The sequence below is a fragment of the Coccinella septempunctata genome, chromosome 4 (assembly GCF_907165205.1).
Source record: "Coccinella septempunctata chromosome 4, icCocSept1.1, whole genome shotgun sequence".
Lineage (NCBI taxonomy): Eukaryota > Metazoa > Arthropoda > Insecta > Coleoptera > Coccinellidae > Coccinella > Coccinella septempunctata.
The window spans coordinates 1,014,144-1,031,156 of NC_058192.1; the positions used below are offsets into that span (position 1 = coordinate 1,014,144).

At 36.1% G+C, this 17,013-nt stretch overlaps 1 protein-coding gene across 2 annotated transcripts in view; it reads left to right on the forward strand.

The window, feature by feature from the left end:
* LOC123312186 (homeobox protein aristaless-like) overlaps positions 1 to 1,648 on the forward strand; it is a 60,418-nt gene extending 58,770 nt beyond the window's left edge. For both annotated transcript variants that reach the window (XM_044896449.1, XM_044896450.1), the window contains one exon: positions 559 to 1,648. In XM_044896449.1, the coding sequence (XP_044752384.1) occupies positions 559 to 1,080 (522 nt within the window). In that variant the 3' untranslated portion in view covers positions 1,081 to 1,648. The remainder of the gene's footprint in view (positions 1 to 558) is intronic.
* The last annotated feature ends 15,365 nt before the right edge of the window (positions 1,649 to 17,013 follow it).

The window sequence follows — 17,013 nt, forward strand, 5'->3', positions numbered from 1 at the left end:
TTATTTTAATTATAATCTTGTAATTTTATTGAGGAAGCAATTGAACATCTTTAATACTCATTGCAAGGTCTGGGAGTTATTCATATCGTATCATATTTATATTGGATGAATAATCAATTATAAATAGCTTGGAGCCAACATAATGATTAATCCTTTTTAGAAGGAGTGTTATGTCACCGACATAAATATGCCGCGTGGATTTTTCTGGTTCTTCTAATAAACTAATCCAACTCTTAATTTTATCACCTGAAAGTCTACATACCGTTGCAAAAAGCCGACTCGGAATTAATTGAAAGTCATTCAACCGTGTTTTCCAAGCTCCACATTGATTGAAATATTATTATTGCCTCGACGTTTCAGAAAATATTGAGACATTTACGCTCAACGCCATTAGTGGATCTTAATCAGGCCGTCAAAAAAGTCCCACACCTGATTTTGCAATGGTCTTGTTTCCATGTAAGAGACCGAGAATTATGAGTTACGTCTAGATCAGAACTAATGAAACTAAACAACCGAAAACAAATTCCAATATGACATTTCAAATATTTTCTCTTCCAGGTTTGGTTCCAAAATAGAAGAGCTAAATGGAGAAAGCAGGAAAAGGTAGGGCCCACTGGCCACCCATACAACCCCTATCTCACTACCAGCACTGGAGCACCTGCCCAATCTGTTGTAGCCTCCAGTCTACCGAACCCTTTCAACCTGCCGTTTGGTCTTCGGAAACCCTTCGATGCTCTTTCATTTCGGTACCCCCCTCACGTGCTTCCTGGGTATCTACCCTCACCGCCACCATACCACAGAGGAGCTCCACCGCATCTCTTACCTCCTTCTGTTGGCCTGTACCCATCAGCGAGCTCTTTCCAGACCCTTCTGGCCAATATATCCGCAGCTCAAAGACCGAAATTGCCCCCACCACAAGAGTTTGCAGCTTCTCCACCTCTATCCCCAGAGACTTCCAGTGCTGTAACACCTCCAGATGTGGACAGAAGAACTTCTAGTATAGCAACTTTAAGACTCAAAGCTAGGGAACACGAGCTCAGATTGGAAATGCTCAGGCAGAACGGGGACTTGATTAGTTAATGGGTGTTTCTGGTGAATGAGGTTTCACAAATTGGTTTTGCTAATTCTAGAGACGTCCTGATGGACTACCATGAAGAGATATGTTTGGTAGTTTGAGCAAGACTAGTACTTTTAAGATCAACGAAATTCTTCTGCTATGAAAGAGTCTGCAACGACTTGCATATCAGTCGAGTTTGAAAATTTAAGCTGAATCTTTTCAGTTGAAATCCGTGCAACAAGCGATAAATGAATATCAGCTCCATATCCAATAATTCTGAAGACTAATTTGTGACTTCTGCAAGAAAAATAACACTCAAATGTCTTATGGAATGAGTGTATCATTCATCAGAACTTATGATGTGTTTATGTGTAAATTCCAGAAAATATAATCATCCAAGGCATCATGTAGCTATCGATTTATAATGAAGTTAGTTTTTATATTTTTTGTACAGTTAATTTGTTAATGAATTACTTTAAGGAAATCGAATATTGTTAAAGTCTCAGTATTTAATGAAAGTATATGTATATAATCAATAAGATAACGAATCCGTCCTGTGAAGTATTTGAACAATAAAAAGTTTTCATGCAATTCTTGTTTTTATACTACTTTTTCAACTTTGAATAAGAAACAAGTCTGGGGGAGTTTACGAAGCCTTCAGCAACATGTTATGCATGTTAAATTGAGCAACACAGCAATGTCTAGGGATTGATGGACCCTAATGAAGTGCTAGTAGAAGCTTGGAAGTATCAATAATACCCCAACGCCATCTAGTGGGCAACGGTTTAATCACTAGTCATATATAGAAGAAATTGTTTCTAAAGTATTAACGAAATTTCCAATCAGAATAAAGGTGATTCTTGCTTACTGGGTCTACAAAGTACTTAAGACTCATGTTCTGAAGCTACGTAAAGCATCAACAGCGTTTTCGGAGAATTTTGTACCACTACGACACCAGACTGGACGTAGATATCCATATAAAAGTGCGTTTCGTGGGTTCATGTTTATGGATTTGGTTCCAAACCCTCCAACATTCAGTAAGATATAGCGAAAAACCAGCGCTGTCTATGGTCATTAACATTGAGGTTCTGGATAAGTTGGATCATGTTAAAACAGGTCTCCATTTCCCGAGTTAATTTTAATTGTTGCTTCTGCCGGACGTGAATTGAATTTGTGGCAGAGAAATCGAGTTATAAGATCCTGATTCTTCGGCCGTCTCAATAAACTGTTTCTGCCTTATTTACCGTAACACATTAAGAGCAAAGATGGACGAGATCGATTAAGGATGATGAAATCGAAACTTTCAGAGGACAGCCGGTAAAAAGGCACGAAACAACGAGTCGATGTCATATTAATCAATAAATTATAATTTAATAATAGTGGCACATAAGTTAGTAGCCACCACAAGTCAACATTATTGCTAAGCGAGACGGGTCGGAACGGGTTAGGTTAAAAAATATTTTCTTGTTAGCCGACGGTGGGCGTCATCTCCATCGAAGTAATGCACTCGATTAATTCAATCCTTATCAAATGGAGATCGATATTAGGGATATAACAAACTGAGCCCAGACTATAATTACAAGCGTTTAAGATTTTAATTATTTTTATCTCGAATTTATATAATAGCATGGTAGTGTAATGATAATGTGTTATAACGTGGCCAGTGAGTTATTCGGACTCGATTATTATTGATCGGGCGGAATTTATTCTGGGGCAGAACTCGTTTTTTCTATCGCTTTATTCATTGCTCGCTCGTATCTCATGACGATGAGCGATCACGTTTTGCAGTGGGTGGCAGTATGTTGGGATATTGAATTCGATGAAAGTTGGACTTTCACAATTTTCAAGACATTTTTCAGGTCACAGTTCAAAAATGCATGACATTCTTGTTTTTTTTTTCAAAATATTCTTGAGATATGATATCTGCTATCAAATTTTAAGCTTTGAAATTATGTTCTCCTGACGAATAATAAAAATCATGGTTCGATGATTCTCAAAAGCTGTTCAATGTTTAGAGAACCATTTGTGTCTATACACATTATACAGGGTGACTCTTTGACTCGTACAAATATTTCAACAGTGGATTCTTGAAGTTGAAAGAAACACTTTTTTCCCATAACATTTTTTGGGATTCGGTCCTGTTAAAAATTCAAGTTTTCATAATGAGCTGTGCCAACCCTGGAAAAACAAAATTACCTTCACAACAATAAGCTTAATCTGTGACGCTAACCTCTGTGGATCTGTTGAACAGAGTTTTATCTTGCCAAAGTAGGTACCCAATTTTTCGAATTTCACAGATACTTTTTAATTTTTCAACATCAAATTACTCGAAAACGGCGCATTATACGAGAAAATATGAAGAATACTTTTATTTTACAAAAAGTTCAAGTATTCATTATATAGCATACAATTTAGTTTCAAGAGTTGTGTTCTTTGAATTTTTGTTACTTTTATGGTACGTAATGGTTATAATGAAAAAACTGAAAGACGTGGGTGATATCTTGTGTTCGAAAAAGATTCATCAAAGAAATGTAAAACTATATTCCGAAATTCATTTCCTTCGATGAAACCGTTTGTGAGATAAAACTAAGAATAACATTTTTTTATGGTTTTTCAACAGACTGTATCTTTGAAACCGAGCCGATTTGGAAAAAATGGTGAAGGAAAAAAGTTCTTCTTTCGACCTCAAGAATCTACTATAAAAATATTTGTAGGAGTCAAACACTCACCCTGTATATGTATAGGTTCCCCTACTTCATTGTAAGCAAGCCCAAATCTGTAAATTAATGTTGAACGTTGAATTCTTAAACTAAGATTCTGACAGACCGATTCTCGACCCTTAAAAAATCTCACCATATCCTGACCTCTACTGGGTGTTCATATTTCAATGGGACCAGAGGAAAACCTCTACTCTCTACCCATCAACAATAAATCTTCAGAAGTCAATCGAAAATTCGAATCAAGTAATCCGCCAACTCCATACAATCGAGAAGACCACTGGTCCAGATGCCTCAACCCTAATATGCAGAAGTTAATCAAAAGAATCGGTTATAACACGTTCAGAGCGTAAGATGACGTGAGTTAGTCTATCTGGAGAACCCCCTAATTAGTCTGTCATTAGACTCCTCCCATTACGACCCTGGTGAAATTAAATTACATGCACGCTATAATTATCTCTACGTAGTACCTTCCGTCCTTTAGGATCTCCGATTGAAACGGATCCTTGAGAAGGATGAAGAGATGCTTGGTGAATGGGAGAGCCGAAATGGGAATTATTAAAATGCAATTTGTAGTTAGAGTTATGTATCGCTACCGTCCAAGTTCGAATTACTGGACCCGCCACTTTGAGATCATAGATCGTAATTAGATTATTTATATTATGTCTCGGGGCGATGAACACAACTCGCTCTGAGATTGGTTTTGAGCTTGAGATGGTAACGTGGGGAGTTTTCTATATTGAGCATTTTTTACACACACAATTTGGGCCAGAAATATTCAAAGAATAGTGCATACTTCGATCAAAAGTTTTCGTCCACTTATTGGATCACCAATTGGTGAAATTACACTACGCATATTCAGGCTTTTATTTACATTCAAGTAATTCTCAAGCCTCGAGTGTTATGAATCCTTTTAATAAAATGATATGAATAAAATTTAAAACCATGCATTATTCAGCCAGAGTCCTTTCACGGTGTTAACTGATGAATAAACCATAAGAAATTTCAATTTCGATACAACATCTGTAAAGTAATTCCCATCCACGTCCTGATCGTGTTATCATCTTTCCTTACTCAGTTCTTATGTCAAGAATGAAATATAAGTCCCGGGCCTGAAATTCAGTCCAACAGCCACCGTATAATTTGCTGGGTCCATCATTTATATCCATTTAAGCCAATCACCTAATGATATGCATGTTTTGGGAGCTCTTTGTATAATCAAGATCTCAAATGAGATAATTTAGTTTTGATGTTAATTAACTTTTGAATATACTGTTCCATTCGTAATATATCAGAATATTGCAATTATGTGTTATCGCGTCATTGAGACCCAAATTACGAGTGATTCATTAGCGGGTCATTCATTCAGGATATTCTGTTTTGGAAAGGAGAAAATTCTTCTCTGATAGCCTTCACAAGCTGCCTATGGACCATATGCCCGCCATAGCCTCACTACGTAAAAAAAGTCATCCCTTTTTTCGTAATAATATACTACATTTTCCATTTATATATTGTATATATACTGCATTCACATTTATTTTAGCAGTCGGTTGGCCATGAAATAATTTTCTCAAGTTTTTGTAACTGGAACGGAGTGCCAAACTCATGAAATGTTGTTAATGTCATAACGCCGTTGCCACAACTTATATCAATTAATATTACGAAAATGCCGAAAGTGATTGAAAAAGAGACAGGGTTTCAGAAAGTGCTATTTAAAATTCAGTTCCGCTCGTTCAAATAGTAATACCCTGATATTCTAAAATCCACAATACGTCAGACGGTAGCGAACATATTCAATATAAGAGAATTTATATAATGTTTCATCTGAATCTAAACGACCTATATTTCAGCTGAATATTTTCACAATCAGAAAGATTGTGAATGAAGAGGATGACAAAGAAATTCCTTCTATTGGGAGACCCAAAAAAGTGGTGGCATTTGAGAATTTTATGTTTGAGTGAATTAATGCGAAAAGTTTACTACAGGATTTTCGATAAATGTCATCGTAGAATAAGTTCCCGAAAATTGATTTTTCTATTTTTCATTCGACTTGTCCTATACATTGTAAATGTCTTAATAAATACCTAATTATTATTATTATATCAATGCATTAAGATGAACAGCCACAAATACGCTCCAGTTTTCTTGCTAATTGTTTATTCATGTAAAATTTTTGTTTAAAGTAGAAGTTCATCTTGATTGAAACTTCCTTCAATTCTTTCTACTTATATTGATGCAAGATATGATTTTTGTTGAAGAATTTAAAATTCTTGTAATTATCTGTTAATTCATTCTTAACCACTGCAACGTGTGCATTTCATCTTCGGATTAATATTTCTGAAATCTACAACTGATGTAACGTATTCAAACTTTAGCCAAAGAAGATATCGAACATTAACTCTCCTCAAGCTAGTGCATATTATGATATTATACTGATCTCATGTATTTTCCATGCAAATAACTGGATTTGGTATGCCTTCAATCAGTTTGTATAAACTTCAATTATGTTCGTCACATATTTTCCGAAGAGATTCGACATTGTGATAAAATACGTAATAACCGAAACTCTTACGTAGAACGGGCAACATAGCGTTGATTTAAAACCCAAAAATGTTTTGACAAGCGTCATAACCCCATATTTTCGTACTATACAGAGTGAAATGTGTCAAATTTCCATGGCCAACCGACTGCTAAAATAAAAGTGAATGAAGTATAGCTCTTTTAACGATAATTTGAACATATGAGCCTGAGTTGATATTAAACATCATACTCAATTGTAGGTCAAGATTTCAAGATGAGTTCGTAGATGTCTTTGCAGTCTATATGAATTTTATAGAGTGTCTTCTCTTTAGCCTTACCCCTATGATATGAATTCAGAAGCTGAAAATTTTTAAGTGTACCTTCGTAATGTCATTATCCGTCCATTACCTAGAAAAACCTCGGGAATCAGTCGGTGATCCACGAAACCACGACCTGGCCAGCCTTTTTTATACACCTGCTAACTAGACTTTAATATATTTCTCATTATTTATTAAATTAAAAATATCCATCACCGGCAACTCGATTATTCCATGATTAATTCAGTACCCGAGACCTCTTCTGATGAGTTCGAGTTTTAAACGGGTATTAATTTTAATTAGATAATTGCTCAAAGGCGATCCCGGGCGGCCAGGTACATGGCCTGCCCTGACAGCCCCGGTGAAATATAGTGGACGCACCATAGCTCTGGAGGGACTCATCTCATCTAAATGCTGATCGTCTCCGAGCTGTATTTTCGGTTATTTGACTCACAAATTTGGCTCGAATTAGTTAGATTAGTCGAAAGTCTATGGGCATAAATCATTCTTGACGGGGTTTCATCATTCTGGATCGTTCGTGAGGTGTAAACGAGGATAAAACACCACTCGATGTTGTAACCATATGTTGGGCAACATTGTCATCTCCTGATTACAACTTGATTTCCCAAAATCTTGATTGTATTCCAGTAGTGATAAATGTAATCAATTTTTGTTTCACTATTTCCAATAATGTGACATTTTAATCTCGATAAAATACAAAGGCTAGTGCAAAGCAACCCCTATTAAATTCTACCCCCATCATGGTGTTGAAATCTGAGTAGGATTCGAATCTCTACACCTACACCTAAACGAAATGGCATAAAAGCATATATTCTACTTTTTCTTGTGTCAACAAATGATTCCTTCATACCACCTTGGAACCACCTTCCAAGAAAAAACGCTGCTAATGAACAAAGACTATATTATACCCACCTATACTTCAAAAGGAGCCCAATCATAACGGCAATCTTTTGATACACAAATGAGTATCAGCTCACAGTTTATCTAATAGTATGTATAACACATACATCCATTTCGTGCTCATATTCATTAGCGTTGCTTGTTAGATTAATAGTTGCTCTGAAAGGAATTCAAATCAGATCGAGATGAACAACGCGTCTAGATTGGAAATTCATTGTACCTAATGAACCAAACTACTGTTAGCTTCCGATGTTCGGGATGATATTAATGAATGATATAATAATATGTTATGAATTAAGAATGAGGCTATAGAATAGCTCGTATACAGGGTATTGTTCGATGAGGTTTGGGCCAGAAGACGAAGTGACGGCGTAAAAATTGCTTTAAGGATTTTATCTTCCTACAGGGTGGTCTTCAAAAGAAGTATCCAGGATGAAAACCATTTAAAAAATTATTAGCTGAGTTTTTCTCAGCTACCTGGAGATTGTAGGTTATCAAGATACTAGACTATATGTCTGTGGTGGTTTCAGGATTAATTTGGGGTGGCGCATAATATTCTATTTGAAATTCTGTGAGGTGTTTGTTGATAAAAAATAGGTAAGCAATTCCTCCAGTGATAAATCTCGAAAATTCATGCAGCTCGGTGCTACCGTTCGGTCTTGACAAATTTTTGAGCGATCCCATCTTTTTTCGAAGGACACAATTCGATACAGAAAATTCTTTTTAGAACTAAATGTTATACATATTCAGAAAGAGCAACTCTTCTAGTAATAAATCTGAGAATTTCATCAATTTCAGCACCACCGTTCGATCTTGAAGAAGTTTCGACTGACCCTTCTTTTGGGGAATTTTTCGAAGGTCAACTTGCGAGTAGTTTTTCTTCCAGGAAAATCATCGTAGGTCCGAATATTATACATATTGTGAAAGAGGAAAGAGCATTTCTTTTAGTTATAAATCTGAGAATTTCATCCATTTCGGCACAACCGTTTGGTCTTGGGGAAGTTTCAACTGACCCCTCTTTTTGGGAATTTTTGAAGGTCAAGTTGCGAGCAGTTTTTCTTCCAGGAAAATAATAGTAGATCCAAATGTTATACATATTCTGAAAGAGCATTTCTTCTAGTAATAAATCTGAGAAGTTCTCCCATCTCGGCGCAACTGTTCGGTCTTGAGAAAGTTTCAACTGACCCCTCTTTTTGGGAATTTTTGAAGGTCAACTTGCGAGTAGTTTTTCTTCCAGAAAAATCATCATAGATCCGAACGTTAAACATATTCTGAAAGAACATTTCTTATAGTAATAAATCTGAGAAGTTCTTCCATCTCGGCGTAACCGTTCGGTCTTGAGGAAGTTTCAACTGACCCCATCTTTTTGGGAACTTTTCGAAGGTCAACTTGCGAGTAGTTTTTCTTCCGGAAAAATCATCGTATATCCGAATATTATACATATTCTGAAAGAGCATTTCTTCTAAGAATAAATCTGAGAAGTTCTTCCATCTCGGCGCAACTGTTCGGTCTTGAGGAAGTTTCAGCTGACCCCATCTTTTTGGGAATTTTTCGAAGGTCAATTTGCGAGTAGTTGTTCTTCCAGGAAAATAATCGTAGATCCGAATGTAATACATATTTTGAAAGAGCAATTCTTATAGTAATAAATCTGAGAAGTTCCCCCATCTCGGCGCAACCGTTCTGTCTTGAGGAAGTTTCAACTGACCCCATCTTTTTGGGAATTTTTCGAAGGTCAACGTGCGTTTTCGAAGATCGCGTATCTTCCAGGAAAATCATCGTAGATCCGAATGTTAGACAGATTCTGAACGAGCATTTCTTCTAGTAATAAATCTGAGAATTTCATCCATTTCGTCACAACCGTTCGGTCTTGACGAATTTTTAACTGACCCCATCTCCCTAGTCATTATTAATTTTCTATGTGTATTCGGCATTAAGTTGAATAAATCCAAACAGCAACAAGAGGAACTTTAGTAGGTATGTCTTTGGGGCGATCGTCGATCAGTAAAGGGTGAGTAAGAGCCACGTGAAAACAATTTCGAATCGATCGCTCTGAAATTATTGCATCCGTCCCTAGGTCCATTTTTCAAAGGCCAATTGTTTCATCATAAATGAGGCCATATACTATATTAGGTATATAAAAGTTATTATTGTATCGATAAAAGGCCCGCGCAGTCCCCCATACTGACACTACGGGGGTCCAAGGGGTACAATTAACTTCGATACAAGCAATTAACGAACAGGTATTTCTTCAGTGGTTCGCCGGCGCCGCGGATCTTTCTTCTTCTTCTTGCCCGTTGGAAAATTGTGCGCTAAATTACCAAGATCTTGCCGCGAACAACAAGCGATTCTTCATTTGAAATAATGTTTTGATTATTCGACTCCAGGTGTGGACGATTTGTTCTTGCTGATCGTCGGCTCTCCTCTGCCTTAATTATACGTCATTATTCAATTTGGGTCGATTATTATTCGGAATTCGAGGATTTAATTGATTGAAATTGATGGAGATGAGGCGTATCGATGTCACGTTGAAATTGAACCTGATATCCGAAATCACTGAATCATATTTCGTATTAATTTCAAAGATATTGCCATAATCTGCTCATTCGAAGCATGATTCGATTCAAACTTAAAAAAATTCACTTTTATAGTCACGGTACTAACAGACAAACGTTCAAGAATTCCATAGAAGATTGCTCTTGTTTCCCAGACACTCACAGTAGTTCTTTGATGTAATTCTGAAGGTACTAAAACGCCTTTGTTACAATTTTATAATTTTATTTAATTAAATGAATATTATTATACCTACCTCAAGTCATATCTTCGTAATATATCGACCCACAGATGAACAACAATAATTCTTGTGCCACAATCTACATACACCTGCGAAATGATAAATTCTATATGTGAATAATCAAATTAACTATATTACATACGGGTTATCAGAATATTCACGTTCAGGTAACAATTGCAAATTGTTAACTTCTATGCAGTTCTTGGTAATAAGTGAGGAATATGGAAAACACCTGGATAAAGCACTCATCGTGATGTAGGTATCGCAGTTTTAGCATTTTCAACCCTTTTTTCATAGTGGATTTACAGCTATTGAAATACATACCCAAGAGTTCTCAGTTGCTACCGAATCTATCTTAGCTAAGCGCTGTTTTTTTGGTAGCTCTGATAGATAGAATACCTCCAACCGTTACGATGTTTCACGTCCGTCAAAAATATCATAACCATTCACAGCGAAACAATTACACTAATTCAAAATGCCATATTTATAAGTCGAAGAATGAAGAAAGCTAACTAACCCGCGTTCAGTAAGTGGACTATTGATTCCATTTGGTGATTTGTTACAGGCGATTGTTGTTCTTTTCGGAATGGCCGAGGAGTTAATTTGTCCATTCGTCAAAAGCTTTGATTGCAAGCACGATGAAGGAGAGTTGAAGGTGTTATTCTATAAATAATAATGTACGTTGTAAGTATCGAAACCACCCAGAGAGTTCGAAATTCTTTTACGCTCGAGATGTTTTGCAGATTCGTAATATTCAATTTCAATGTTAGTTGCAAAACCAGGAATTAAACTAAATGTACAAGATAAAAAAAGAACACGAATGTATCTGATTCATACCCAGGTAACAAAAATTTTCACGGATATTCATCAGAAAGCCAAAAGAATGTGCATGCTTCATAGAGTTTGAACATATATTTCTTGAAAATTTCGAGAACAATCTGAAAAAATACCCATTTCCAAAAGCCCTTTCCTGCTCCCTACTTTACTCTTTGAAGTTGCAGGATTCACAGAAATAACGAATTGAATTCGACTAAGAATTCTTCATCATCTTTTCTCTATACGATCTGTGATCTTCTCGGGTGTGACCAAGTTAATCTCATCTGTTTCTACAGGGGAACAAGAGACAATGATGTAAGTTAAATTGTTGTATTAAATCGTCAGTGTGACGGTTTTATTGAAAGCGATTTTATTATTGCTAAGGCGTTAAACGCCACACTGAGCATGGGATGTATCATGCTGTTCAACACAGGTACTTTCAAACCGTGATTAAATCGCAATCATATATCGCAAGTATGCGACACATTATTTCCAGAACCCATTTCTATGAGGTGGCTCTCATAAAACAGGCCATGAGTGATATTTTCAGTGCTAAACCTTTTTCCGGGTATTTGGCAGATGCCAATTGTCATTGTGCAATACCCCCAGGTATTGCGAATAACTTTGGCAGGACGCAAACAGACGTAATCCAAGATTAGAGCCCTGTGGAGCTCCACACTTTTTATAATCTGTATCAGGAGCGACTCCTTCAAAAACAACAAACCGGAGCCTGTCTTGGTAGCAAAGTGTTGTTCTTTTTTGGAATATTACGACAAAAACTCATCGAAAGAACATAAATGAGATAGAGACAGACAAGAGATAACAACAGATTTCGAATCTTATATATCTGACCGGATTTTAGGTGTTCAAGTAATTAACTGTGAACACCCTATATATCCTTCACACTTTTCATCTTTCAAACCTGTCAGTTACACGAAATGCCAAAAAGAAACAAAATGGCTGTAATGAGTTTCACCACCAGTATCAAAATGAGTAATTGAATAAATTCTGCGGCGGAGGTCTGACTAGATCTGACCTCTTATGTTAATATTAATTGAATGTGCCAATCACAATAATGAAAGGATGCATATTATTAACCTTAAACGAATCGTTTGATAAAATCCAATTACGTTCAGCTGCATATCTTCCTGGCTTCTGGCTCTGAGGGATAATTGAAATTGTTCCTGAGGTTTATACCGAATTCAATATATATCTCCTCTTCAGATCTAGAAAATTATCCATTGATGTTTCTATTGAAATACTGAATCCAAAATTGATATGAATTAGGTTCGAAAATATGTAAGTACTATACAGAGTGTGCATGAATATATAGCTTCAAAGTGGTGATTTCCTTTCAGCTCCTACTTATACAGCTCTCTGACGATGACTAAAAGGTGAAGAAATTAAGCGAGAATGCAATCAAAAGAATTTACATAATTGCAAGAGGTAGACAAAGAATCATTTGTACCCCCAATAAAGTTCTGCCGCGTGATTCAAAATAAGCGACAATAACTTTTCTAGGAGTAGAATCAATTAATTCCACTTCTATTCTCAGCTGGAATCAGATAAAACATTCAAAATTTCATCTTCTGAAGATCTAAACCTAATTCAATTTTCACCAATGGATATTTTCATCGTAAAAATTTATACGGAATCTTCCGAAACAATAAACAATATAATATAACGGCCGTAAACGTCAAATAGTCTCACATTTTACAGATATTGAAGTATAAACAAAATTAGAATCCCCGGTGTACGCAGCATGAGATCTTTCTTTGTCTCAAACCGAACAACTGGGACCAATATTTACGATTAATTCAATTTTGATGCCATAATCTGGAATGGACGCTTGGTCCTGCTCGAAAAATGGTATAAACTGACAAATTTGCATCCAAAATTATTCCTGAACAGGTTGTACCGTGACAATATAAATGATTTTACTCAGTTTAATTTCGTACTGGATCATTATTTTGAGTTGGAGAATGCTGGAAATACTTTCCAAAAGAAGCCATTGGATATTATGGTATACAGGGTGATTCTTCGACTCGTACGAATATTTTAACAGTAGATTCTTGAGGTAAAAAGAAAATTTTTCCTTTACCATTTTTTCCGAATCTTAAAATGGCTATATCGTTTTATCAGGACCGAATCCCAAAAAATGTTATAAGAAGAAAGTGTTTGTACGAGTGTTGAATCACTATGGGAATAAAAAAACAAGCAACCTGTACCTCAAATTGCCCTTGCTTAACATCCAGTTTCATAATCAAATTATACCTTTTAGCGTAAAGCTTCCTTCAGTGTCATTTTTAGCAGGACTAGAGGTAGCTTTAAAATTGAAGATTATGAAACTGGTTATTCATCATAAACATGATCATATTCATAATAAACTTTCCAAAACCTGCTGTTTTTCAATGTCAGAACAGGACGCCCATGTTCAATCTGATGAAAATGCATAGATTCAACCATTCTTCAGTCTCAATTGAGGCTCATCTCGATGGAGCATAATAGCCTCACAAATAAGTGAATAATACCATCTCATTACCCATCACCGAACAGCTATAATTAATGACATTTGAAGACAAAAATATCCGTTTCTCGGGTGTTACGGGCGTCTTGTAAAGACCACATCAGCTTGATTTACGAGCTGTCTGCGAGTCTATATTTCAGAGGCAGGGGAGTAACAGAAGCTTCTCTTTTTTTCGAATGGAAACAACAAATCTAATAATTTAAATATGTTAATGGCATGAACGGGATTCTATAACTGTCCCTCATGTGCGAAGAATGATTTTGACAATTTAAAGGTTTTTCAGAGGACAATTCAGGATTTATGTCTTTTTAATTGAACATAACTCATCGTCAAACACGAGTCCGAACAAAGTTGCAGCAGAAAGCCCGAGGTCTTAGTTGATCGTTAGCAAATCGACCCAATCTAGACCGGCGAACAATATGCAGCAATAAAAATATAACAAAGTTAACTCTAGACATACCATAACTCATTTAAAAGCAATAAAAACGCCAAATAAAGTAAACAAAGCCGCCAACCGATGATTTACAACCGTTCATTTCATTTTTTATTTATCACTGCCTTATAAATTGTCGGTTTGTTATATTCACTTTGAAAAAATTACGGGGTTTAATTGGTTATCCGACTAATTGGAAATCGGTCGAGTTATCTGACATATCCACCTACGTTGGGATTGATTCATTCGATTGTACGCCTTGAAAACTTAAATCGGACATCGTTATCTAATTTATTCTATTATAAAATGGGGAATATGAAAATTGAATAGGAAGTTCGTTAGTGGATCGAGAAATTAAACCAACGCGGTCTGTTGAATTGAAAAAGTTGCTTTGGATGATGAAATTCTTGAGTATTGACCACAGCAACAGATTATTGTCCAAAAGGGTACGAAGTTTTTTTTCCACAACTCGTGGAATTTCTTTCATGAGATGTAATAATTTTTGTTGTACCGTAATATACAGGGTTTAAATGAATTGCTAACAACCTACCTCTCCCCGACCATCTCTTCATCCGTGGACGAGTTTTATTCATTCGTTTTTGGAATTTTGATACGAAACCTCTGAGAATTTCTGGGGATCCTTGAAATTTTCGATCAAGTTCAATTCCAACAGTTCAATATTGAGGAGAATGAACCAAAATCTAGCATTCCATTGTGGAATCTTTCATCCGCCACCCATGAACCTCTTGGCTGATTTATTAAAAAAAAGTCTTCAGCGATAGGGATCATGACCCCATTACAATGGAGCATCTTCTGCTGGTATGCGGCCAGCAAGTGAAAATAATTATCACCATCCACAATTTGCGGAAAAATGCTGCCCTAATGGTCCGCTTATTTGGCATTTATGACTTTTAATAACGAAGAACATTGGCGCAATCACTCCGCTGAAATTAAGTCGGAAAATTGACAGATATAAGTGGCTTTAATAATGTAATGATGGTGTCGGTGAGGCATAATGAGTATTGGTCTCATAATTAGGGGAATGGGCCAATTTTGCGAACATGTGTAATCTCCCCGATACGTCCAAGCAACGTTTGCAAAGCGCCTCTTTCTTGTCAGTAGCGCCTCTTTCTTATTTTCTAAATTACCATCACGATTATCATTATATTAGATTATGCGAGACGGGCATCAATGAGAATGTTATTTCGCTTGCATTATGGATTTTTTGCAAATTGCGCAAATTGACACGGTGCGGTAATGAAGTCTAATGAAAAATTGAATATTGAATAGTTGTTATAATACCAGTTTATGGAAAATCATGTGAAGGTTTACATGTCATTTCACAAGGAAAAATACCTGATTTCGAATGAATTATGAGCTTTCTACAGATTCCACAATAAATAAAGGCTCGTTTCCACTCGGTTGAAGGAGAGTTGTCTAAGGTTTTAATATTATTGATAGAGGATAATGATATTTTTTCACCTGAACCTCTTCCTTCCATTTACTGGTGTCAAATGAATTTTCAGTTGTTGATGTGAAATTTACGATTGAACAGGGTTTAAATGAATAGTTTCGAGGATTTAAGGAACCATTTCTTGTTAAAAAATAGTAGATAGAAATGAAATTGAGCTATGGAAGCGAAAAATCCATAAAAAAATTGTTGTGTGAGCAAGAGGTAGAAAAAGCCACCCCTGAAATTTGTTTCGCAAGGTTTTTCCTTGTTCATATTATACCATTGAAAAATAAATTTTTTATAGCTCAGTTTATTTCGAATGAATAAGGTTTCTTGTAATTTCATTCTTGAAATAACGGTTTTTGAGGAAAAATTTAAATTATGAACATATACGTAGCGTGATATCCGGTATAAGATTTCATATTGGGTTTTAGCATTCTTGAATATCGAAGGCATAACGTTACAAGTTAAGCATAGTAAAATGGCGGCCGTGTTCTCCATCGCCAGTAGAAAATTAACGATATCGACATAATGACTTTCTTCCCGACCAACCATGCAGAACAACCGGAGAAATATTCATCATTAGCCACCATTCTGAAGTGTAAGTACCGGCGAAGCTGTCAGTTATTTCGGATTTTTGAGAATGTCCGTGGCGACTGGCAAAAGTAATAGACTCTTCATATACATAATTAATTTAATTACGAATAATTATAAGCGCAAAGTGTAATTTCCATTTGTTTTTGCAATGCCCGGTATATGACAGGTACGAGCTCAACTTAATTTCATGAATTTGTTTTTACCGTTACGTTGTGAAATGGGCATTTCCTGGAACACTTGACCGGTTTCGTACCTTGCAATCAGGGAAAATCGTTCATTTACGGTCCAGTTGATTATATCGATATCGTTCACAACAGCTTTGTCGTTAATGGCGTCAATAAGTTTCCAGTAGGTACCTACCTACTTCTGACCAACCAGTTTTGATACCCTCTGAACCCTTAAAATTGTCGTTTGAAAAAAGAAAAGAAAATTATTCAAACTTTGGGTCAATGCATGGTCCTGCGTGGAAATTAGGAATCAGACTAATCAGAGAGCCTTTTCATTTCTGATAAAAATCATCGCCATCAGTAGGTAGACCTTTCCAATGACGAAATTACAACTAAGATCGAGAAAATGACTCTTGAAAGGTTTTTCTAAGGTTTAGTGTTGCGAAATAATAGATTAGGAGAATAAATACTCGATGAAAAGTCAATTGATGAGCCAGAGCAGAGTCATTGAGCCAATAGATGGAAAATAGTGAAAATGTAGTAAATCTCTGGCTGAAAGCCTTGATTTCAAGTTATAAGCGCTATCCCATGTCTTAACCAAGAATTAAGAGCAATAATTAGTGATACAGGATCACAATACAGACCCTCTCATCTGTGGAACCTTCATGCAAAAGTGACATCTGTAGAAAACACTTCG